We start from the raw sequence: 26,863 nt of genomic DNA, 5'->3' as shown, positions 1-26,863 counted from the left end.
AGGTCAAAAGAATGTCAGGAAATTTGACCAGTAGTAACAAAACTAAATTAAAATCCATTGACAGAGAAAGTTAAAACTTTGTATGGGCATTGCTTAGTCCATATTCATTTTGTTTCAAAAGGGCAAGGTTACAATGACTTTAGTTCTATTGTTAACATTTGTTCATGGTCAGTAATTGCAACTTTGACTGAAAACTTGATAATTATGTATTTTCATTTAAAAAATGTGCAGTTTTGGAAAGCTCTTTTTCCATCAGTTTCTGTGCTTCAAAATTTCCTGTCTACTTTGAACCACTCGCAGGATATTCATTATATTATATATTAAATGTTTATCTCATTGAGATGATTTGCATAACCATATCTGAGGCACAAATTTTTAAGGTTATGTTAAAATTTAAAAGTAAAATATTTGAGCCAGCAATTTCTTGTTTTTTAATTGCTGACAAGATAATTTATATTCATATTTGGTTCAAATGTTTATTTAATTGAAACAGTGAGATAACCCCACATTTTAGTCACACTAGTGTAATAAACCAACATTTCAGTCACACCTAAACAGTGACATTTTAGTCACACTGAAGTTCCAAGAATAAATGATTTGGACAAATTTCTTAAATGGGCTTCTTCAAAAATGAATTTTTGTTTTTGTTTTAGAAATTCAGAATTTTTTATTGTATCAAAGTTGTTAATTTTCTTAACATTTCTCTTTATATTATGCATATGTTTTGGTTTATTCTAGGTAAAGCCTCCAGTGATCCCGGTGAATCACCCTTTATAAATTTAGAACAAGATATTGAACTTGCCTCAAGAAGTGCTGACTCCACAGAAGACTCATTACCAGACCAGCTCTCACCTGAAACTGCTGACAAGACCGGGAACAAGAAATTTAAATACTCCAAATCTGAAGGTGATCAGGCAGAAAGTGGGGACTACCTCAGTGCAAGTAGTACAGAATCCGAATACACCTGTAGTGATGATCTAAGCTCAGATGATGAAGATGAAGAGGGAGGTAAAGAGAAAGAGAAAGCAACAGAGATAGAAAATAGAGGTTTTGTACCAATAAATATCCCAGATATTCATACTGAATCTGTCCAAGAAAGGAAAAGATTGGGGAAAGTTGAAGGTAGGAGATGTAGATCAGAAAGTGATAAAAATCTTCTTGTTTTGGAGGAGATGTCTAGAGAAGGATCTACATCTAAGTTTAAACCAGATGGCAGCTGGATTAAACCAGCATCAGAAAGTGAATCTGATCTAAACAACAAAGTTGAAAATGATTTTGATGCTGAATCAGATGTAGGTACTGATAAAACAGATGATGGGGAAGGACTTTGGATGGGTGCTAAACCAAAAAGTGAGATTAATGAGAAAATAGAAGTTAGCACTGCAGAAGAACATGAAGCTATAACTGATACTCAAAACAAAACTGAATGTGAACTGATCATTTGTGAGGATAGTAGTGATCCTTATGTAAGAGAAAATATTCCATGGAATCCAGGAAAGGTTCAGCAACAAAAGAAAGATATAGAGGATAAATTTGGTGCTTCTGTACTCAAGAAAAGAGAATCTGTAGAAAGTACTGATGACAAAACACAGATAGTGAAAAAATCTGAAACTGCTCTTGAAAGTGAAAGCAAGGCTATAACTGAAGTAGGAACAGAGAGAGAATTAAAGGATTATTCCAAAACTATGTCTGCAGGTAATTCGGAGGAATGTACATCAAAGTTGGATCAGTCTGTTTCTGTAGATGATGTACAAAATGATAAGGTATCACCAGAAATGAAGAAGTCAGTGTATGAGGAAGAAGAAATAAATCTCCCAGAGGGACTTGTAAGAAAAACAACTATGGAAATAGAGGAACGAAACAGGTAAACATGAAATTTATTTTCTAAAAAAGTGTTTTTAAGATATGTATTTTCATTAATTTGACTTATATGTACTACTTAAAATTTGACCAGGGTCACTGTTTTCTCTCTCTAGTGTTTCTTCAATAGCAATATCATTTGCAGGGATATAATTGGAAAAAATTCAATATAAAGTTAAGGATTTAGCCTTCAACAGAAGTGAGTACTTTATTAAAAACTTCCTTATAATGATTATGATGAATGCTTTTTACAATAAGTTTAAAATTGTCATTCGGATTGTGAGAGGTATTTTCAGCGTTGACTGACTTTTTGAAGTTTGATAGTACATATGACATAAATATTTTTTTGTTTCAGAATTACATTAGACATTCCAGGTAAAAGTCTGAAAAGGTCTTCGAGTTTAAAATCAACAAGAGTAACACCAAAGTCAAAAGATCGTGACAATGAGCGCAGAAAAACCTGCATAGCTCTTATGTCCCCCACCCACCCTGATTACATTGATAAAGATCAAAATAGTCCTGAGTCATATGACACAGGAAGTGATCAGGATGAGGCTTGTACTGATGTTAATAAAGCTTCTGGTAACACAGAGGAGGAAATTGAAAACCAAACTGGTTCTGTCAAAGTTTATAAATTTATGGGGGAAGAATTGACTGTACAAGAAGGTCTGGTTCGCAAACAAACAATGGGTTAGTATATATGACTTATTGTAGTGTTATATACGTGTATAGAGGAAAATCAAAATACTTTATGCTAATAGATTTTTGCTTCTCTAATGATAAACTTGGGAGACTTTTTGAATTTTAGCTTAATAACACTAGTGTGCTAGATCTGCTTTAGACAAGGATTTGTCAAACCAGCTTCATGTTGTATTTGATTCTAGCCTTTGAGTATTTTGACTTATGTGTTTCTTACTGACGAATATTTGGTTCTGTGTGAGATATTTGAAATAAGTCATAACAACTGATTTTTTGCTTCAATTTGCCAGCAATAGTTAAGAAGTTGGATTAAGTTTTGGTTGAGATTGGTACTGTAAGTATATTCCTAGCTGCAGTGAGCATGTGTAAGGGAATGAGAATAGTATTCATTTAGTTGTTTGATTTAAGACAAATTACTAGAATGAATTGTTACACACCTACTTTCTATCTGGCGTATATGTTATGCACTTGGTCATCTGTCTGTCCAGTAGCATTTTTATGTCGGCTTTGAATTTTTTTGAAATATGAAATTACTTCTTGGCAGTAATTTTAACCATAATGAGTCAATGCAGAGAGCACAGGTTTGGGCTTCCTTGAATCAAGGTCAAGTTCAGACTTTTATATTGTGTATGAACTTAAATATAAGATGATGTGTAGACTCCTTAGATCAAGGTCACATGCCATTTAAAATCCTTGAATTTAGAATACTCAATACTGTATAGAATAATTCACAGGCCAAAATTCTACCAACCCTGACAGTCATTCTATAGTGCATTATTATCCACAATTGAAGAACACCTCATAAACCATGTGGTAGATTTTGACCAAACTTGCAGGAATGTTTCTATGGTGATACAAATGTTTATAAATTATGCCCCTGGAACCAAGATGACCAGCCACTGGGGTCATTATGTCTATATAGACTTTTATAACCATTATATCTTAACGGCCTTCTCTGATACTACACTACCCAGAGCATAAATATTTGGTAAGCAACATCACTGTGTGTTCCCTAGCGGCTCGGGTTATATATACAAACAACCATTTATATAAGGCCATAAACCTGTCAAAAATCCTTTATATCTAATGATATCATAGATGTCTTAAAAAACTTCTCCAAAACTAAATTGTCCAGGACATTGATATTTGACATATAGGATCAAATTGTTGTCCTCTACTAATGTTACATAAATCATTCCTTCTTATATTAAACTTCAATGCCCAGAGATTTGCTCCATGGCATAAAGTGGACTTACACAAAATTTATAAATAATAGAGTCTCCTTCCTTTGGCTGCAAAGTTTGATAAGGATTATTTATATAAGACATGTTTTTGACATATTTCATGAATGGTTCCCTTTCCTAACAGAAAGGTTATTTTTGATTACTAAAACAAATTTGCATTTGTGTGTATATTAACTTGTCTGTTTGGTGCTCTTGTTTTATAAGCTCACCTGTCAGTACAAATTGCTCAAAGATGTATGTCATCTATCTTCTCTCTTATCCGTACTTCCTTAAAACATCTTCTATACCACTTGGTAGATTTTCATAAAACTTGACAGGAACGTTACTATGGGGACATTAGCAAAAGTTGTAATATAAGGAGAATACACGACCTAGACTTTATAGATGAAATATTCTCCTCAGATAGAACAAAGGCTTAGATATTTGACTTATAATATTACCTTATGGCCTGCCTTGTGAACTTTAATGAGACATCAGGTTGTCTGATAATGCACTGGTAAATCAAAATATCTTGGTAGCCTCATAATTTAGTATACTAATAGGTGAAAGGTGTTTGACAAACAGGTACATTGTATGTGGCAACATTTAGTAGTAGATGCTACTTTATTGTTTCTTGGGTTGTATATATTGCAAATATTCCTTTCATTAACTGAAATATTTGGTAGAAGGAAACCATGTGTGAAGTATTGATATGACCAGGAGACCCATGGGTCATGGTTTTCTTTAGTTGCATGTTTATCTCATGTTGTCACAACAAGCTTGAGAAAAAAAAAAAACATTTTAGAATCCTACCATGCTGCCTGATTCTTGTGTAAGAATTTCATCCGAGTATGTGATAGTTTAATATATGGTTATTTCTTTCTAGAGTCACAACCAGTGTTTACAGAGAGGAATGTCTACAATTAGGCTGGTGACCTACAGTTATTATTTGTCTGCATTTATCTGCATATAGGCTATTGTTTAAACTTGCTTTTATAAAAATCTTCATTAATCGTTTGAACAGCATCTTGTGTATTCTGTTATGTTTTTTATTCCCCTTCAATATGAGGTATTATGATCATTCTGTGTCTGCCTGTGGTTTTTAACATTTTACCTTAACAACATTATGTATGGTCAATAATGGATGAATATAAATAGAAATGATCCATAAAAATTGTTCAAAGGATTCTGGTCTGCTAAACAAGATGGCCACCAGAGCTAAAAATAGAAGAAAAAAAGACATTTCAACAACATCTCCTCTACCACTGGGTAGATTTTCATGAAATTACAAGAACTATAATTTTGGTAGTCTTTTACAAAAATGGCTTCAAACGTCTGAAGGTCTTTTGAACAAAATTGCCACCAGAACCTACAAGTTCAACAGCAATGATTATTTGGTGATCTTTTACAAAAAAATTCAGTTAGCTAAACAAAATTGCCAATGGAGGTAACAGTGGATAGCAGGATATACCTTTTCAGCAAAAAAGCATTACAGTCTGCAGAACAATATGGCTGCCTGTGTGCTAAGTATAAAAAATTAAGGTTTAACTAAGTAGGGAAGACATGTAAGTGACAGAATGAAGGCCCCCTTTTATTATCATTGCTCTTATAAAAATTCAGTTAAACATTATAATAAATGATGTAATATATTACAGCAAATTGTGCGAAGCTGTGCTCTTGTAACAGAATGAAACCAAATATTACAATATCAAAGTACTTGTAATATTTGAATACATGCTTTTAAGTTTGATACAAATTTTATAGTCAGATTCACTATTTGTAAAGGTTCTATTGACAGTTTTGAACCTTATTTTTTCTGTTTTAGATGATAGTTTTATTTTATAAAGTTTGCATGTTTTTTATCTTATTTTTATTTATTTTTTAAAAAAGCAGAAACAATTTGATATTTTTTGATGGATTTCCTTTTATCCAATAACTTGCAGTAAATTAACTAAGTTAAGATCTGGTTGGTTAAATGATAAATGGTATATTTTTAATAGAATATTGTATGGTTATTTTTATACCAGCACATTAAACATACATGTATGTTTCAAAGTGGTAGAGATCCACTAACTTGCAGATTTACAAATTTAGCAAGTAGTCTATTCAATGTTCAGGCACAGTTTGCATGCATTTTAATTTTGCTTGTTATATATAACCTAACAAATTATTTACAGGTACTTAACTTTTTCGTGTTACTTTTATTCTGCATCATTATGTAGTTACAGCATGGATTTATAATTTGATGAACTATTATGTAACAATATTGGCATTAAAACCTCTTTATTACTGGTGCTAATTGTACATTAAATACCATAATAACTATCAAATTTATAACCTCTTTTAATATCTTCTTACTGTTTTAACACACCTGAGCTTGTGATCAGAGATGGGTTTTGTGAAAGAATGATGTATTTCCTGACTAGTCTGTCCTGCTTCCTTGTTCATAGTTTCGGTGGCTTAGTGGTTAAAGTGTCTGCTTCTCAACATGGGATCATGTGTTCGAGCCCTATCCAAGTTAAAACCATGTTTCTTCATATGACTCCAGTACTGGTTGGTTCCAGGAAGCTGACTCAAAAGTGATATATATAAGTTGCAAGAACTTGTTTTGCAATCAAGCTTGAATAAATACATATGTTTTTATATCTTATTTTTGCCATGCACATTATATTATGAGCAGAATGTATATCAGCAGTAAAAATCTTAATGTTGCTCACATTTTTTTTTATCCAAGAATGTTTTTATTTCTTTCGATGTATTTCATTTTTTTACTCAGAAGTATACAGGCAAGTGATACTGACAGTATGCAGCATATACCTATATATTTCCTAAGTTATAAATATGTGTTTGTAAAATATAAAACTTGCAATTTACAATATCCACTTTCTGGTGTTTTATTCAAGATTAGGCTTATAGAAGTATTTGTTTGAAAACTGTCATAATTATTTGGTGGTAATAGGAACAATTCAATAATTTATTTTGCATGTAAACTATTAGTTGAGTTACTATGATATGTTTTGTATGATTTCAGATATTGAGAGTAAATCACTGGAACCTGTAATAAAGCAACAGAAATCAGATAATTCAGTTGTTCAGGAATCTTCTAGTACCTTAACACAAACTTCAGTAGACAAATCATCTGCTGGTGATACTTCCAATATTAAATATGTAGATAAATCAACAATAGATGAAAACACAACTAAGAAAAATGAAACAACTGTAATAGTAAATAAATCCAGTGAAGCATCTAGTAAAAATGTAGAAAAAGCAAATATAACTCCAGAAAGAAAAAGTATATCTTCGTTTACTCCTATAAAAAAACGCACTAGCACGGAAAGCAGGTTTGATAAGGAAACCTTGGAATTGATTCGCGAGATTGGATCAGCGTTATTGAATAGTCCCGCAAAATCTAAACTGGAAGAAAATGAAAATGAAGATTTGAAAGAAGGTGAAAATTTGGTCAGTCATTATGTTAAAAAGATTGAAAAAATGTCTGGTGTTTCTAAAAAGAAACATTTAAGGGAGATAATAATAATAGACAAAAATGATGTCACAGTAGAAAAGAAATCTCATGGTAGTGCACATGGGAAATCTTGTGTTACGCAAAGTCCATCAGACACAGAAAACAAACCAGTTATTTCTAAATGGAGTCCTTTAACTTCACAGGGTTCAAAAGAAATTGAAGAACATACATTACAACAGCATAAGTCAACAAATCCAATATGGAGTCCAGTTGCCAAAAAACAATCCTCCACACTTGCTGAGGGAAAAATCTCACCAGATTTCAAAATCACTGGCAAATCTGATGTAAGTGCTACAAAATGTAAAGACAGCCATATCAGTAAATCAGATATGACCCTTAAGCTCATATCCTCTGTTTCTGCTGGGACAGATTCAGACAAATGTAAACAATCTGAAAAAGAAGAATCAGAAGTTTGTTCAGTTAAAAAACTATTAGGAAAGTTTGAACAGCCAGAGCAGGTCTCTGGTCAAGTGACTCCAGTTTTTGGTTCCCCAAGCATTTTAGGTACAAATACTCACATATTTCAAGGTGCTAAATCTGATTCTTCAAACAGCAATCCAAGAATTTCACCTTCAACCAGCAGTTCACATTCTTTTGTGTCAGAGGTCAAAAGTCAAGGACTCTCCCATGCAGGGTCAAAATCTCCAGTACATCACAGACAGTCAGAACCAACTATTCATTTATCAGAGAAGTCTATGATGCAATTTGAATCTAAATTTAAAGAAATATGTCCAAGTTTATATGATACATCACCAGTAAAAGAGGAAAGTGACTCTGAGGAAAGTAACATCATGAAAGATCAAGCTGAAGTTAAAACTGTACGACCTAAATCTGCAAGTTATGGACCAGCATCTGGAAGGAAAGTGCGTCTTCGTCAATCTCAAACTTTACCTGAATCAGAGATTGAACAACAAGGGTTTACCTGGGAAGGAAAGAAAGTAAGAAAACTATATGGAAAAACTCATCCTCTAGCTAAATTGGAAGGAAGAAAATATCCTGACACAACACGTAATAGCCCTTTTTATAATACCATGTAGACAAAAACTGTTTTATTTCTCATATTACATATTTAATGTTATTACTACCATTTATAGATTAATCTAATAATCCTTGTTTAGGATAAAATGCTCAGTCAAGAAAAAACTTGTTAATATTTTGATGTGTCTTGGACATTTAAGGATATAGAGGATATTTGTTTAGTTCAGTGTAAGATCAGAATATATTTCACCGAGTGAGCACCAAAAGGTATATTTCACGAGTGGCGCAGCCACGAGTGAAATATGAACTTTTGGTGTTCACAAGGTGAAATATATTTGATCTTACACTAAACTAAACAAATTTTCTTTTTATTATATGCAGAGAAACGTTTTTAAAAAGACATTAAACCTAATACCGAATGAATAGCGCGCCAAATAATAATATAACGTGACGTCATTTACGACGTCATGTCATTAAGTTGGTACCCAGTTCTGTGCACGCTGGTATTTCACTGAAACAACGTAAGGGGCTTAAATTCAAAACAGTGAAATTATCAAAGTGGTAATTTCACTGTTTCAAACAGTGAAATTACCAGTTTTATGTCACTGATATTTTTCTATAAACCACCGAAAAGCATGTAATAAAACATTTTAAATGTGCTAATCATTATAGGTAAATTGAAGAGATTTTAAGAAACCGTTTGAAATGAATTTACCCTGCTTATGGAACAATCAAAATTTAAATGATATCAGAATACAGGAGCTATCACCAGTATAGAGCCAGGTGAGACTGCACTAATGTACAGGTTTGTTTGACTTTATACCGGTGGTAAAGGTTCTAGCAGGTTCACGGTTAACCTCAGGTTGTTAAATTATTTCTTCCCATTGACAAAGCATTGGTGAAGTTTTTTATTCAAGTCCATTGATTTTAATACAATTAAGGATTATTAAAAGCCTCGTACCATCATGACCAAATTGGGGCAGATGTGTTGAATTATGCCCCTATTCAACTTTCTGTTATGTCATCCTCCAGAAAACTGGATCATGCTGGGATGGACAGGTCTTGTTATATTATAAATTGTGATACTCAATTTAAAGTTTTAATTAATCCCTATACAACTTATTGTAAACATTATTTTTATTCTTTAATTATATGTCTTCATTCCATTTTGTTATCAAGTGTAGTTCAACATGTTATTTCTATATAAATTAGTGTAGATATATGTACATTGTTACTTTTATCCTGCTACTGTGTCAATTAGTAGCTAATTGATTATATGATGTGTACTCTATTGAAACTACTGCAATATTTCCTTGATAGTATGAATAGTATATACTTATAATACTGAATTGCATGTACCAAACAAAACCAACACAACTTACCAACTGAACCATATTTCTTGCATAGCAGACTGGCATTTCCGTGAGTTTTATCCATGCCAGAAATTTCATCTGGCATGGGGGGTGCCAGATGAGTCGCGTGCCAAACAAAAACGTCATTTTAGCGTATTTTACAAATGAACCGCGTTAAAATGACGTCGTTTTAGAAGGGAAGTACATTTTGTATGTGCTTAGGATGACGTCAATTTGATGTTGTTATTTAAATTGTAAGTTCATACGCTATTGTAAGAAAATAGTTATGGATGAAATGACTTTAATTTCCATGAACATCTATCATATTGTGGTAAACCATTTTAAATATGAAATAATATGGCAGAATATGCAAGAAAAAATATCTAACATATGTTTGCGGTTTGGATCGGAATATCCTTCCCTCGGGAACACGCCCAATGGGCGGGTCCCCTCGGGACGGATATTCCGGTCCAAACCACAACATATGACAGATATTATTAGTACCAACAAGACCTGACATATCAACCACACCTGATGTAATAATTAGTTCTGTTGTATAAACCAGACCTGGTGTATCAACCTGACTTGATGTACCAACCACATCAGAGGTATAAACCAAACCTGACATACCAATTACACCTGACATATCAACTTGACCCGACATACCAAATATGGTAGACCGTACATACCAACTTAACCTGGCATACCAAATAAGGTAGACCTGACATACCTAATATGGTAGACCTGACATACCAAATATAGTAGATCTGACATACCAAGTATGGTAGATCTGACATACCAAGTATGGTAGATCTGACATACCAACTTAACCGGACATACCAAAAATGGTAGACCTGACATACCAAATATAGTAGATCTGACATACCAACTTAACCTGATATACCAAATATGGTAGACCTGACATACCTAATATGGTAGATCTGACATACCAACTTAACCTGATATACCAAATATGGTAGACCTGGCATACCAAATATGGTAGACCTGGCATACCAAGTATGGTAGACCTGACATACCTAATATGGTAGACCTGACATACCAAGTATGGTAGATCTGACATACCAAGTATGGTAGATCTGACATACCAAGTATGGTAGATCTGACATACCAACTTAACCTGACATACCAAATATGGTAGACCTGACATACCAAATATAGAAGATCTGACATACCAACTTAACCTGAGATACCAAATATGGTAGACCTGACATACCAAATATGGTAGACCTGACATACCAAATATGGTATACCTGATATACCAAGTATGGTAGATCTGACATACCAAGTATGGTAGATCTGACATACCAAGTATGGTAGATCTGACATACCAACTTAACCTGATATACCAAATATGGTAGACCTGACATACCAAATATGGTAGACCTGACATACCAAATATGGTATACCTGATATACCAAGTATGGTAGACCTGACATACCAAATATGGTAGATCTGACATACCAACTTAACCTGATATACCAAATATGGTAGACCTGACATACCAAATATGGTAGACCTGACATACCAAATATGGTAGACCTGACATACCAAATATGGTAGACCTGACATACCTAATACGGTAGACCTGACATACCAAATATGGTATACCTGATATACCAAATACGGTAGACCTGACATATCTAGTTTACCTGACGCCAGCTGTACCAACCACATATGAAAAAACCAACCACATTAGTCATAACAACCACACTTAACATACCTACCAGATTGATGTATCAGCCAGACCCAATGTAACTACCAACCACACTTAATGTATCTACATAATTACCTCATCAGAACCAAAGGTTCAGGGCGAGATATTAGTATGATGGGGGATGCTCCAGCATCTGTCTTCTTTCATCAACAATGCTCCTTTTCTCTAATGCAACTTGCCAAAATTAATTCAAATTTGGTGTGTTGCATCCTTGTGACACTGACTGAACTTTACTCATATTTAACCAGTTGGCTTTCTTAAATAAATATAAAAAAAAAACATCATGAACCAATGGATGGTCACCAAACATTGTAGCATCTTTAGATGGTCCTCTTATCAAGTTTGCTAAATTAAAGTAGTTGACCCTTTTTAACGGCTGAAGATGGATACATCTCTACTGCACCTACCGGTAACTTGGTCTGTAGCATTTATTATTGATGGATAGCTTGTATTGTGAAACTTCCTATGCCATGTCCTAAGCTTAATTTTCTGAAAGTACTAGTTAGTATTTTGAAAACATTTTCAGATACAATGTACCAATACATGTAAAAGGATATATACAGAACACTGCCAAGTGGTCTTTTTATTTTTCTCTCTGTGCATAATGTTTTGAAATTATTAAGTTTATTCCTCTGAATACATTTAATATATCGATATATATATTTTCAACACTATTAGAAGAGTAACCCAGTTAATAACAAAATTTTTTTCCCCATCTTGGTACATGGTACAAGCTAACAGAACAAAAAGAAACCAACCAAAAACTTTTGAACAACTGCCTATTATAAAACATATATAAATATATACTTGTATTTATTCTGGTGAGTGATGCTGGACCACCATGGTCTCTTGTCTTGTTCTAGTTTTGTTTAAATGTCAATTTAAACATTTGTGGGAACTGTAGAGAAAACTATTATCAAGTTAACTGAACATGATTATTAAGCATTTATCACAATTTTGTATTCAAACTGTTAGTATTTGTAGTCTATTTATATACATGTATTACGTGTAGTCTTATAATATACATGTACTTCTACATAATATCAAGTGGTTTTTAAGTGGGTTATGCTTACATGTTTGCAATATATGTAGCTCAACCATTTCGTGTATCTTTATGTTGACATATGTGTAAATAGACCTTGCATATTCATACACACGTGTATTTTCATTCTTGTAATGTGATTACATGTTCATTTTGAAACTTTTGTGTAGGAACATTTTCATTTGTGTAGTTCAACTTTTAATGTTTAAACATAGCTCAGTATATCATATGTTAAACGCATTTAATAATGCCATAGTCTTTCTATATTATGTAAGTGTACACATGATTTGGTTACAATTTCTTTCTTTGAACAAACTTATTATAATGTTAAGATACATTGTATATTTTCTTTTCAAGTGAAATTTTATACAAGTTTTATTTCTTAGTTCTTAGAAGTTTTAGACTTGAGGAAACAGACTCAAAAGTGATTAAATACAAGTTACAAGAAATTATTTTGCAATCAAGCTCAAATAAATATGGTTAAACTAAACACAGTCTATTTGTACATACCGTATAAAACTGACAAGTCTGTGGTTTTGCTTATATTGACATGAGTTTTTCCTTGCATTATGACTAGCAATAAATTAGAAATTGTTCACTATGTTTGGCAGTGTTATTTTGCAATTAATTTATTGTTGTATTGCATTTAGTTCGACTTAAAAAAATTGTTGACTTGATATCATTGAAATGGGGAAATTACATACTGGTAGAATGATTTCATTAAAATGGGGAAATTACATACTGGTAGAATGGAATGTTACTATGATAAATGGGGTAAAAATGATCTTGTTTCAATCCTCCAGAGATGGCATTTCTTGTTTAACATTGCTAACAATTTTAGAGCAGTCATTTACTCATGTCTAAATTAAACTGACATAAGGCACTCTTGATAACAAATTATTTCTTGGTAACATTTTATACATGTGCAATCTTTGTTGTTTGTTTTTTTCTCTTTTTCTCTCATTGACATTTTTATATGACTAAATAAAATTATTTTAACACAAATTGTTTGTTTATTTGTCTGGTTTTAGCACCAATATCAGCACATATTTGGCCATATCTTGGCAGTAACGGTCCATTAGTTCGGCTTTCCTGGATAACTTACCAGTAATTTCTCAACAAGTAACCAGCAACTTATCCCACATGATCCCTCAATCAATGGTGAGAGACAAATTCACATGAAGTCCAATAAGTATTCGAGGAGATATTTTGCCTTGCCCCTGGATTACAAATCTGATTACTGTCCCATCCAATCATTTGTGTTTTTCGCTAATATCTTTTGAATTTGATCAGATATCAACTTGAAATTTAAAATATACGTATAGGCCAAGTTTCATTATCTTTCATGGCAATTTTACAAAGATTTATTTGAATATCTCAAACTTAAAGCTGCATAATAAGGAGTTTTCATCAATTATCAATTTTCATTATTATGTTATAGAATCAAATTTCTTTAAGTAAAGAAAGTAACATTTTCTGTCACCTGTGTTGGCGCTGTAAATTTCAACACTAAAAAAATTATTAAATAATGGTAAATGTTAGGTTATGTGTGAAGTTTTATGGAACAAAACAAGATAACAATATTCATACTATGAAAATAGTTTATTTTTCTCCCAATTCCTCACAGACAAGTGTTGGGACAGCTATTAGCATTTACATCAGGTAATACAAAATGACAAAATAAATACTTTATCCTTAATTACATATATAATATCTAGAGCAGTTTATACATAATCAGAAATGCAGGTGATCAAAAATACAACTAGATTTATGAAAGTTTGTAGTAAATTGAACAAGATGTTAATTTACAGGCATTGTGAAAAATTAAAGGGAGATTTTCATTGTAAAGCCTTCTCAGCACGGAGAAAATATAAATACAACTTTTTCTCAATGTTATTTCCTAGGTAAAAGATTCTGTGTTTGAAATTGTTTTGATATTTGAAAGACCAAATTGACATTTTTACGACCACCACTTAAAAAGAGGCAGTACACTGTTTGATGAGTCAGTCAGTCTGTCTATCTTTATGTCATGTTATCAATTACTTGAGATGTAGATGTAACCTTATATTACTGAATTAGAGGTAATTAGGCCAAAGTCAAAGAGATACTGTGCAAGACCTTTGTCTCATCAATAACTTGAAAAAATTGGGACATTTTTCATGTTCAGTAAATAACTCCTATTAATTTTGAGATCAGTAGGTTAAAAGTAAAGATCATAGTCTTGGTCTGATCTGTAAATGTGTCGCTGTGAAAGACAAATGAAGAAGGGACATATATTAGTGTCCTATATGGACACATTTCTGATTAACATAAAATGTGTCTATTTTGGAAAATAAATTGTAAAATCTCCCTTTAAAATTAAGTAACTTTTGCTTATGTTTTGACAATGTAGCATTAACACTAAGTTGTTATAGCAAAATAAATCCAAACATTCACACAGATTATGAAGTTATACTACCCGTAACACAGTCTTAAAATATGACATTTTTTTCACAGTTCGTATTTTGAATTTTTATAAAAAAAAAATTCAAATAAAATAATGAATCTAAAGATATATTAGACACAAACAAGACTTGCTGCTGGAAACAGAAAAATGCTCAAGAAACCCGATTCTAATAATTCAAAAACTATATGTCTCCTGATGAGGGCATTAAAAATAATTCTGGGAATGTATTGTATAAAAGGGAATGTTATTATATAAATAAATAATTTCTCGTGTTTCCTTGTAAAATATACCATAAGTAATCTATATTTACATATATTATTACTACAATTGTCAATTATTCTGTGGAATGTGAAGTTTTACTTTGCCTGGAATATATAGCAATTTGTGTAAAATGGAAATGAATGAAATATAAAATTTATGCAGGTAAATAATTTTTTCCTTTAACAATATTTTGTACAAAGTTAAATGTATATAAAACAGGTACTTATTAGGAAATAATAGATATATTCTGTCTTAATTAAAACAACCTTTGTAACTTTTTCACAATAAACTGTTTGATAATATAAATACTAGACTTTATTATATACTTATAAATGAAATATTGAGAAATATTGATGAAATAAAATGCGTATTTTCATTTTCCGTATTTTCACTGTAAAAATTTATTTTCACTGCAGTGAAACATATTTTCCGTATTTTCACTGGTGTCTTGCCGGACTACTTTCTTTTAAATTCTACCAGTACACAAAATTTAAGGGAAAGTTTTTCAAATTTTATTGCAAAAAAGAGAAAAATGTACATAATAAACAGAAAATTCAAGTTTTTTCTATAAATACATGATTTATTTTCATCTTGTGGCATGAAAATTACCATATTTCACTCGTGGCTACCGCCACTCATGAAATATTTATTTTCATACCACTCGATGAAAATAAATCATGTATTTATAGAAAAAACTTGAATATCCTCTATGTATCATGAATATGTACCACGATATCAACACTTGGTAAACTAAGTCAAAGTCAAACATTACATAACAAAATCAAGTTGGTACCAACTGTCTTTAATCTATTACCTTATTCTTTATACTTTAAAGAAAGTTAAGAGTCTAGGATTTATTTTTTAAATGTCAATAAAAAGCAGTTCTCATAGAGACCAGTTCTAGTTAGTTCCTGGAAGGAATCTTCAACTTTATACTTTATTTAATTACTCTTACTGAAATGTTTGTGATGGGTAAAAACCCTTCAAATTCACAACACATACATGCTCAGGTGAGCTATGACACTCAGGGGAGCTATGACATTAACTCAGGAGAGCTATGACATTAACTCAGGAGAGCTATGACATTAACTTAGGACAGCAACAACATTGGACTCAGCTGAGCTATAACATTGACTTAGGTGAGCTATAACATTGACTTAGGAGAGCTATGACATTGACCCAGGTAAGCTATGATATCCACTCAGGAGAGCTACAATACTGGAGGGAATGAAGAGGTTAAACAACATTGGTTATCACAGTTAGATACACAGGTCGTTATTTAACACAACACAACATTACACTATTTATAAACAAAGCTAAAATTACAACCATCTGTTATCAACACAATATAAAACAACTTTAGTAATGCACAAACAATTTGGAAGCAGTATTTTATGGAATCCTTAAAATCATAATAATCATTATGTGTTAAGTCAATTTGCAGAATTAAATAAATAAATTGATGTATATATATATTTATGAAAAAATATAAAATTGGGAAAAAGATTACTATATTTGTTTACAGAGTAATCTTTTCCATTCTTCTCAGAACTATAGTAAATTTCATACTAAAATAATATATTGGTAATTGTTGTCTTGTATCTATTATAATGCAAACTGTTCATAAATACATCACAATATTTTATATATGAAATGCTGTTATAGACACTGTTATATAAAATACAAATACATGTATATGCAGTCCTAGCTTAAATATCTATTACATACAGAGTAGACAAAGCTTTTAATAAATATCAGCATTTTATCATTTAATAAGTGTTTAAATTTAGGCACAAATTAAATAAGACAGAAAAGTTAATAAACAGAAATTTATATCAACCAAAATTGATTTGTATAGTGATCATGTATTTAACTTGTAAGTTGACATGTCAACATAAGATATGATAAAGAAATAAACAAATTGGTTTACTTAATTAAGTAGCTAACAATTAGAGAAAAAATGATTCGATTTTAAAATTCTCATAATATCAATTTCTCATAAAATTCACAAAATATCAATTTAATGTGAACTAAATTGAGGGAGACATAATGTTAAGTATCAGACTTCTTATAAACCATAATAACATTGTATCATCTTTACACAACTAATCTGGTATGCCACCATGCTCCACATAGACAGCTGGTCACTTTTCTTTTCTTCTTTTTTTCAAGCATTTTGTATTAACCAAATGGACAATTCAAACATTACAACAAAGTAAGTCCTTAATACCAAACATGTTGTGACAAGATCCAAATAAATGCATCAACTAAATAAACTCAGATCTACTGGCACATAAACTACCTGAATATAGACAATTCTAAACTATAACATCAAAATATCATAGAATGTATCACATAGAAGCTTCAATAGTATTTCACCTTAGTATATAAATTCAGTAACATAACATAATTAAAGACATGCTTGTAGAAAACTAGTAAAAAAATTTGCTCAACTTAATGGACAAATGAAATAGTTAACTCATGCATGCTAATGCCTCAACTTATTTATATAGAACCGTTCTTATTGTGTGAAGGCAAGAAATGTTATAACTTAATATCAAAATATTATAACACAATATGTTACTAGTACAACAAGTCTGCTCTGTAACTGTTACAAAACAAATACTGACACTGGTAAATATTCATAACTTTGATTTATATCCTGCAACTTTCATCAAAATTATCTCTTCCACATATATATATATATAATTATATGTGTACGTATATGTGAAGAATTTCTCATGTTACGTCAGATCAGACCATTGAAGCACTGCAGCAGATCTCTTTACTTCCTTCCTAATGATATCATTATTCTCCTCCACGAAAAGGAGAGTTTCTACTGTATAGTTTCTCATTTCAAAAGCTTCTTTTGGCAAATATAAAGTTTATTTGAAATCAATATAACTGTGCTATCTAGTGAACTTTTTAAATATATTTTTGCTCTTGGTAAAAAATCCTCCCGATTTTTTCTTCTGTTTTAATTCATCAGGTGTGAGTGACCTGGGCCTCGTCATTCCAATGTCATCATTCACTACATCTACTTTATCATGTTGGTTTGCCAGTTTGGTTGGGGAGCCGCCCAGGCCTGGGCTCGAACCCGACTGTTGTTGTTGAGGCTGCAGAACAAACAAAAAAAGATCATTAAAAAAACTTGCACCAATTTAATTCAATGTAATTGATATTATATAAGAAAAATGTAAGTAGATGCTCCATATCATAGATAAAATATTTGACCCAAGAGTTTCATTATATAAGCATTTAAGACACTTCTGTTTACATCAAAGACAATTTGTTTTTCTTTTAAAATCATATTACTGAGTATATGGGTTCTATAAATGACATTAACTTGTTATACTTAATTCTCATCAAAAAGCAATAAAGTAACTGGTACCTTGATCAACAATTAAACAATCAGATAAGTAGCTCAATGAAATTATAAATAAAAACACTGCATGCTACAGGCTGTACATGACAATACCATGAAAATACAATTAACTGACAAAACATTGAAATAAATATATACAGATGTTTAATTACAACATAAAGGTGATAATTCACAACAATAAAACTCTAATTAAGTGACACACTATCCCCCATTATTATTATTCATGTCTCTTCAAAGAGCTTAATATCTCTACAACAAAATGTTAGAAGTTTCAAATGTAACCCAATACCGTTTCATAGCAAACTTTCCTCGCTTTCGCTTATGTATTCTGTCCTTGACAAAATCAGTAAATAAAACTATATCAGGTATAAACATAGCAAATAATTATAAATTGTTTGGTAAAATTTTAAGGAGACTTATTTTGCAGCAATCATCTTTAAGCTTCAGAAAACATTTATTTTTCTTTTCCAAAATTTTTATAGATCTTAAACAATTTATTGTTTACTTAACTATGAAATATTGAATTTAAGGACTTCATTTTATATCAAATTCTCACAGTGTATAAAATGTTACATGACAAATGGTAACTTCATGTTTTCTTATGATAACTGTTATTTGGAAAGTGTCAGAGTTCCTCTGATAATAATATCATTTTACAAGAAAAGAAAGGGTCTTCAAAATAGCAATTATTTTTTTTATGTTATCTATCTACATAAGTAAAACTTAAAATTTTGAAAATTTCAACCTGTACTTGAATGACCTAAAGTGAAAATGTTTATTAAATCTTGATATTTAGTTACAGAAACATATTTTTTTGTTGGGAATAATTGGTTTTGAAATTAGAAAATGCAAAGTATATGCAGTTTAATAAATGTAATAAAAGTACCCTAAGAAAAGGCATTTATGTGACCAACATTAAATTATTGACAAAAACTTACATTTTGAAATAACAATGGACATTTATAAACTAGAAATATGTCCATGGGACACTTATGACCTAACTTTATTTGCATTTCAAAGTGGCATATTTACATATATATATATACACATATGCTTAATTCATTTTATTCTAATGAGTAATTTATATAATAATACAGTCCAACCAATTAGACTTGTCACAGAGACATCAAGATAATGTTAGGATAGGCAATTTCTTTTTTTCCAAAGGTTTTGACAGCAAGGAAAAAATTCTGTATAATAGGTCAAACTGTTCATTTTTAATGAATTAGGCCAATAATAATAGTATGATCACTTACAAAATTCACAAACTTACAACTTGATTTGATGCATTAACTGTCACTGGAGTACTGACCTTGACCTAATGACCACAAAATCAATAGGGGTTATGACAATGTCCCTACCAAGTTTTACAAACTTTGGCTTATTTCTTTTTAAGTAATTGATCAGACATGGATTTTACATAAAATTCTCATCAAAGAAACAAAATAAAATAATTCACATCTATCCATGTTTCAAATTTCATGAAAATATTCCAAGTAATTTTTTTAAAGTAATTTGAACTGCTAGTTGAATAAAGAAAATATATATCATAAAAGCCTAAAAAAATCCAGGGTGTTTCTTTTTTATTTGAAAAAAAAAGAGAAAATCTGTATAACAAAATGTGCACACAAGATAAAACAGACCATGTGTATCAGCTTCACTCTGTGAACTAAATGTGACCAAAATTGCAAGCAAAAAATTAATAAGAAAAGTAAGATATAAATTAAATAAACAAGACGTGCAGAATAAAAAAAAGACAAGCTCAAACATAGTTATAAATATTATACCAAGGTGGCTCCTTGCATAACTAGTAGGTGAAAATAAACACTTAAAAACAAGCACATGGACAAAATGATTACACAATTGTCTTTACTTTTTGTCATTTAAGTTAATCCATAACAAGTTAATTTTTTTCCTCAAAAGACAAAAAAGCTTCAATCACTTGAAGCAACAGACAGAAAAAAAAACACAGAATTTTAATTTTCTGACATTAGAATTTCAGTATACCACATTCCTCTTCCTACTGACAGATTTCAAACCCCACATGAAAGCAATTAAAACCCCAAAAAATAGCCACATTTAAGTTAGACATTATAGTCCGTAATTTTTGTCTTTTGTACCTATTTTCATCGTCGAGGATAATTCTGATATCATAGATACTGAAATAAATTAATGAAATAAATTGATCATATTCACAGGTTGGGTGACATTAATTTTGCATTCTGTAAGAGTTATCTCCCCTTATAGATATCTGATTACATGAATTGAGTTACATTAGCAGACAGAAGACATGAAGCTGTCAAAAATTCATGGCAGAAAAACAACCCCTTTTGATATCTGAGAATTACAATACTTCATGATTCCTACAGGATAAATTATTTAACATTTTCACCAAAAGTAGAAAAATACCACAAAAGTAAAATGCTATGAACTTCCTTTTTCTCACTATTATCCAAGTATAATGGTTTTACTTGATTTTAATGCATGTTTACAGAATGCAAACAGGTGGTTACCACAGATACCAGGTTTTTGTACTGCCACAAGGTGGAGCCACTGAAGGTGCCATGCAATTGTGACTGATCAAATGATCAGCTGACCTACTTTATTATCAATTTTCTCAGATTTTTCTGATTTTCTTGAGTCAGAAGTGTTGATACTTTCGCCTGACCTTGCTGGTGTAACTACGCTGACTGAATCCAACGCCTCTTCATCTGACACAGGTGTCTCCTGTAAGAAGTTGGAGGGAACCAGACCCTTACGACCATCCATCTCTGCCATGTAGAAACCATCGTCATCCATTTCACCAAAACAAATGATCACATCTCCAGACTTAAATGATAGCTCCACCTGTATTACAGTGTTCAATAAAATTTTATAATAATATATAAAATAAAATAATTACATATTTTTAAATTATTCTTGTAGTTTTATCTAAATATATTAATTTGTTGTATGGCCAACAATGGAAAAAATAAATCAGTATTATATTATACAAGAGGGCAACAATGGCCTTGAATTGGTCACCAGAAATCCAACGCTAAAAAAGTTATTTCTTCAATGCAAAAGTAGGATACATTAAAGCCCTTTATTGTCAAATTCTAATTTTAATAACTGCAAGTGAAACCCAGGATGTGAACAAATTTGACCCCGAATTTGAAGTTTCAGTTCATACCTCCAATTCAATAGAATCATCATGAACTATAGGAGTTGCTATAACAAGATGTCACACAGGCCAACCAAGTGATACAATGACACAAGCATATACCTCCTCCAAGCAATGTTTACAGAATTATAAATACATCTTAACACAGAAAAACTTTAATCAAACATCTGGACAAAGACTCTAGGATGACAAGGACAGCTCTACATATACTTTATACAGTGTAACTAAAAATACAAGTAATACCTCTGCATCAACATTAGGTGACAGTTCCTGGGGATCATAGTCATATAGGGCAACCATCCTGCGTACAGTAACCTCTCCTGATATAGATGGTAAATCACTGGGGCTGAGGTGAATTCCATTGGTTGTTATTGGCTTCATGTATTTATCTGATGCTGTAATGATTATGATATCTATATTTTGAAGGAACATACTTTGAAAAAAGTTATATCATATTCAACAACTGACACATTGGCCACTAAGCTAGAAGCATTGGCCACACATCTAACATACACAACATTGTCATGTTTAACATCTGTTTTTCAAAAATTCATCATTCAATATCAAAACTGTTTACTTAGAGAGAAAAATCAGCCATTTTTCATGACTATACAATTGAATCACAATACAGCATTGTAGTATAAAATTTCAAAAACTTTCTCCTATACCTGATAGTTGCTCTGATAGAGCTGAGTTTGACATGGTGCCATTTTGTTGTACTTCTTGTAATAATTGCTCCTCTAGTTCTGGGTCATCAACTTGAATCTCAGATACCATATTACATGGTATAAATCCAATACGACCAAGACATTCCCCTCTGTAAAACCCGTCAGCATCTTTGTCACCAAATACCTGAACATAGCAGATTTAATAATTATATATTTATATGTAAGCTGGCTACAACAAATAATGGTCTTTAGTTTACAATCCTTCATATAGTTTCTAGTTATGACCAGTACTCGTTTCCATTATATTAAAGTAAATTTCAATTTCAGAACATTTCCTATAAAAAAAAAAAGACTTTATTAAAATGTAATGCAGAATTGTGAACTAAGCTTGCTTGTGATAAGTCTTATATTGTATAATTAAAGTATAAGATAAACATTTATAATGAAGATACTGAAGAACAAAATCAAGATAGAATGTGAAAGGATAAAATAATTCATACATTGCCCCAACCACACACTATTCTTAGTGCGCTCATGATCAGCACCCTAACAATCATCATATATATCATATATACATTTGTACTTTTCAATATTCAGCTGTAAATTAAATAGATTATTTCATACTGGGCTTCCTTTCTGACCATTTTACACAAGCATGTTACTTATATACAGGTATATAATAAAATAATATATCTGCTTGGTAACGAAACAAGAATGTCAAGTTTACACTCACTTTGATTATCTGTCCTTCTCTAAATGGAAGCTCTTCATCTAATGCATCCACATTTGGTGACATAGTTTGTGGATCATAATCAAACAGTGCTACAAATAACCGTATTCGATTATCATCAACTGGTGGATTTATCTCCCCTGTTATAGAATCATCGTCAGATTCCTGATAAGTCATATCACTTTGTTCTCTATTTAATTTAGATAACTCAAGTGGCTCAACATGGCCTACATATCCAGAACTCGAATTTGATTTATTATTAGGACTTGGACCAGGACTTCTACTGTGTCTTCCTGTATGTTCTGGACTGGTACCCACTCTTCCATGTCCACGTGGGCTATGATGATCCTGTAATCTTTCTGAATGTCTTGGACTGCTTTTTGATCGAGGACTTTCCTTAACCTTTGGACTATTCCTTGAGCTCGGGCTTTCATTTTTTGAATGTCTGGGGCTTGAATTTCGACCCATATTAGCACTGTTGGGACTAACACCTTTGTCAGACCTTAAATCTCCACTTTGTCTTGATTTATCATTACTTTTATCACGGTTAGAAGTGTCATTTCTAGGTGAATAATTCTCGTCCCGATACCCATCACGTTTATCCATTCTCACACTATATTTTGCATCTTTTTCTGCACTTTGTTCTGATGAAAATTTTGATGAATTTGCATTGTTTTCTATAGAATCTGATTTCACATGTTCCCTTCTTTCTTCAGATTTTTGTTTTGATATCATCTTGTCTAGACTATTTTCTCTTGTTATTTCTAAGAAATCAAGTGAAATAAAACTAGTCTGATTAACACAAGCTAAATATAGCACATAAAAGAGGTAATAATGATAATGTACAAGAAATATTCCAATTATTCTAGCTGATATCTTAATTCATAATTTGTTTTAAAAAGGTCATTCAAACTTATTAAGGATTTTAGTATGACATAAGACATTTCAGTAGTCTTTAGAGTGTGGTTTTATTCTACTCATGATGTAACTATACTGGAGCTATTATCATTCTGAATTCAAACCCTCCAGTATAAACACTGTACTTTTTGATGTGGGAAAGCCAACAAATACCACTGTGATTAAAATTATTTTACAACACGTAATTAATTGATCTTGTATCAAATAAACTTTCAAGTCACAAAGTATTATACATTGTAGTTAGTTTATACCTAGCTGTCATCAATGATTTAATAATTTCATCACAAGTGGTTGGCATTTACTTAAAAATATACAGTGAAAAATGTACTAATTCAATGTGACCTTAAATTTTATATTCTAAAAATATTATAACCCAAGATATTTTTACAGCCTCACTCTAGGCTCACCCCACCCCTTCCAAAAAAAAGGCAAAGATTGATGGAGGAATAAAGCTGTGTACATCAGTTGTTAGTCTTTTAGTAAAAATTTCATCCTATCTTGGTTAAAAATTCTGAAATTCATTGTAAACTCACCAATTTGTGGTACAGTTTTAGGGGAGACAACTTTCTCTTTTTTCTCATTTCCTGGACTAGAAAAGGAACGCTGTTGGTCATGTGACTTGCTGCCAGGTGCTGATTTGCCACTTGTCGGTACAGACTTCCCTACATGCACATCTGCATTTAATTCCTGGTAAACAAAAATCTACTGATACATACTTCCTTTTAAAACAAATAAAAATATATGCTAAAAGAATAAAACTGCAAGAAAGAAAACTGATGATGACCATAAACAAATTTAAGGCTCTGCACAAAGTGACTTCAGAAAAGATGTTTTGCTGCATGAAACACCTAACAAAAGGTCTCCATGTAAGACATTTTCCTACCAAGTTTCAACAATATTGGCACAGTTGTATCAGATGAGATATTGATAAAAGGAAAGTTAAAATTTCTGTCTAATTGTTTAACTTTATCTCTTTACCTGTCATTGAATTCTGCAACACATCACTAGTAAATATACCAGTATTAACCTTAAACTACATATAATGTGTTTATATAACAAACTGACATCATCTGACTCTCTCCACATCACATCCAAAATCTTTCAATAATTAAAGTTATATTGTCAGAGTTCTTAAATTTTGAAAATTTGAAGGTTAAATTGTATAAAACTATATTTTTGACTTCTTGGGATTGCCAAAATATTGATTACATCATGATTAAAATCACTACAGATTACAAAAAATAAAAAAAAAATATCTGTGTATTTCATTAAAAATTAGTGAAACATTGCCCAAATAATCACTAAAGAAGTGGAACATTTTGTTCTGTAATGTTTTCTTCCCCTGATTTTTTATACAACATTCAAGTGTGTTAAATAACAGACATGAAATTACCATACAGTTATGAAAACAATATAATTTCACTGTTCAGATATAGCTTTATACCCTTTAACTCTCATTTCAATTTGTTCATATTTTAATGTCCTAATAATACTTTCTTAAACATGTCAATCAAAAGTCATTCTCTTTATATGTAAGTACAATGTACCTCTTTGATGCATACCTGTATTCAATTGTAAAATACATTTTATAAAATACTCTTGTATTTCCTGATTGTAGACTATGATATTTCATGCAACTACCTGTATGTCAATGCCATCAATAGACCACAATAGAATAAGAGATTTAGTTCTCTTATTTTGTGTAAGATCCTTAGTACAATGTAACTGATGCTTTTGTAATGTTTTGCCATGGTATTGTTCAATACTGAAATCTATCTATCTATGTTATATATTTTGTATATGAGTACATAAACACTTTAGTTGGGATTGAAAATACTATTGCAAAAGTGGATGTTGTCAGCAAACAGATGGACATACAGACAGGACAAAAATAATAATACCCTGTAATCTATCGAGTGATGCGGGGTATATAAAGAGTATACACACAGTAACTGACAGTTCTTCACTACATAGTCATGTAAGCAGTCTAGAGAAATCTAAATAAGCTCATAACTTCAATTTTAGCTACACTATAAATTCAAATTACTTTTGAAATTAATTAAAAAAACAGTTATCAAATAATGACATTATAGATTGGAATATAAGAATAATTAATGAGTTGTATTACACAAGTCACTATGTAAGACAAGGGGTATTAAGGTCACAAAGGTAATAATACAGAGTAACACCATGCAACATGGGTCCTGGGACAGGTGTTTTAGTCTAATTGTGAATAACATCAGTGGTTGTGAAGATAAAACTTACATGCAAACTTATATTAAATGAAAAATGATGATAAACTTTAATAATTTCAAGAAAACTGAATAAAAGAAACAACTGAAAAATTAAATAAAATATACATATGTGTGTCAATAATAATTCAATTATATGAGAACCATTTCAAAATGCTCTAAATTTTGAAGATCTCACAAAATGTCCAAGGAATCAATCTACCAAGATCCTAAAAACTTAAAATATTACAGGTACATATAGTTATATAGAGGATATACAATTTGAAGGGCATTTATTGACTATATCAGATTTTTTATTTATGGATCTCACAAAAAAGGTAACTTTGCTGTATATTATGACTCTACTTCCTATATAACAGACAAACTTTAATAACCAGCATACCTGTGAATTATGATACCATATCAGATTGTCCTATTCCCTTATCCATACAAACATTAATGTCAATTTTGAATAGACTAACAAAGCATATCAATATTTGGCTCCGAAAAGAATTTCTCATTGAAATAAAAATGGCTATTTAAGACTTATAAGTAAGTAAGATTTATAAAGGGTCATATACTTTTTAGAAATTCTTTAGGTATGCCACTCTGCCAACCATCATTCATCAATTTAATAACCAAAAGTCCC

General features: G+C 31.3%; 2 protein-coding genes across 7 annotated transcripts in view; one reads left to right on the top strand and one right to left on the bottom strand.

The window, feature by feature from the left end:
• LOC132755245 (protein phosphatase Slingshot homolog) overlaps positions 1 to 13,417 on the top strand; it is a 47,607-nt gene extending 34,190 nt beyond the window's left edge. For 3 of the 6 annotated variants that reach the window (XM_060746067.1, XM_060746066.1, XM_060746065.1), the window contains 3 exons: positions 739 to 1,864; positions 2,216 to 2,550; positions 6,814 to 13,417. In XM_060746067.1, coding sequence (XP_060602050.1) covers positions 739 to 1,864; positions 2,216 to 2,550; positions 6,814 to 8,342 — 2,990 coding nt within the window. In that variant the 3' untranslated portion in view covers positions 8,343 to 13,417. Of the gene's footprint in view, positions 1 to 738; positions 1,865 to 2,215; positions 2,551 to 2,849; positions 2,894 to 4,668; positions 4,714 to 6,813 lie in introns of all 6 variants that reach the window. The other 3 variants (XR_009629179.1, XM_060746068.1, XM_060746069.1) reach the window with 3 other exon arrangements.
• Positions 13,418 to 17,107: 3,690 nt separating this feature from the next.
• LOC132755244 (RIMS-binding protein 2-like) overlaps positions 17,108 to 26,863 on the bottom strand; it is a gene marked incomplete at its 5' end in the record, with an annotated part of 82,273 nt that continues 72,517 nt past the window's right edge. Inside the window, 6 exon segments of the mRNA XM_060746064.1 lie at positions 17,108 to 18,235; positions 21,106 to 21,351; positions 21,911 to 22,062; positions 22,336 to 22,519; positions 23,069 to 23,829; positions 24,517 to 24,670. Coding sequence (XP_060602047.1) covers positions 18,029 to 18,235; positions 21,106 to 21,351; positions 21,911 to 22,062; positions 22,336 to 22,519; positions 23,069 to 23,829; positions 24,517 to 24,670 — 1,704 coding nt within the window.

Source organism: Ruditapes philippinarum, unplaced genomic scaffold (assembly GCF_026571515.1).
Source record: "Ruditapes philippinarum isolate M1 unplaced genomic scaffold, ASM2657151v2 ctg1488_1_1_1_1, whole genome shotgun sequence".
Taxonomy (NCBI): Eukaryota; Metazoa; Mollusca; class Bivalvia; order Venerida; family Veneridae; genus Ruditapes; species Ruditapes philippinarum.
The sequence above is the reverse complement of the archived record's forward strand: the minus strand, read 5'-3'. Positions and strand labels throughout refer to the sequence as shown.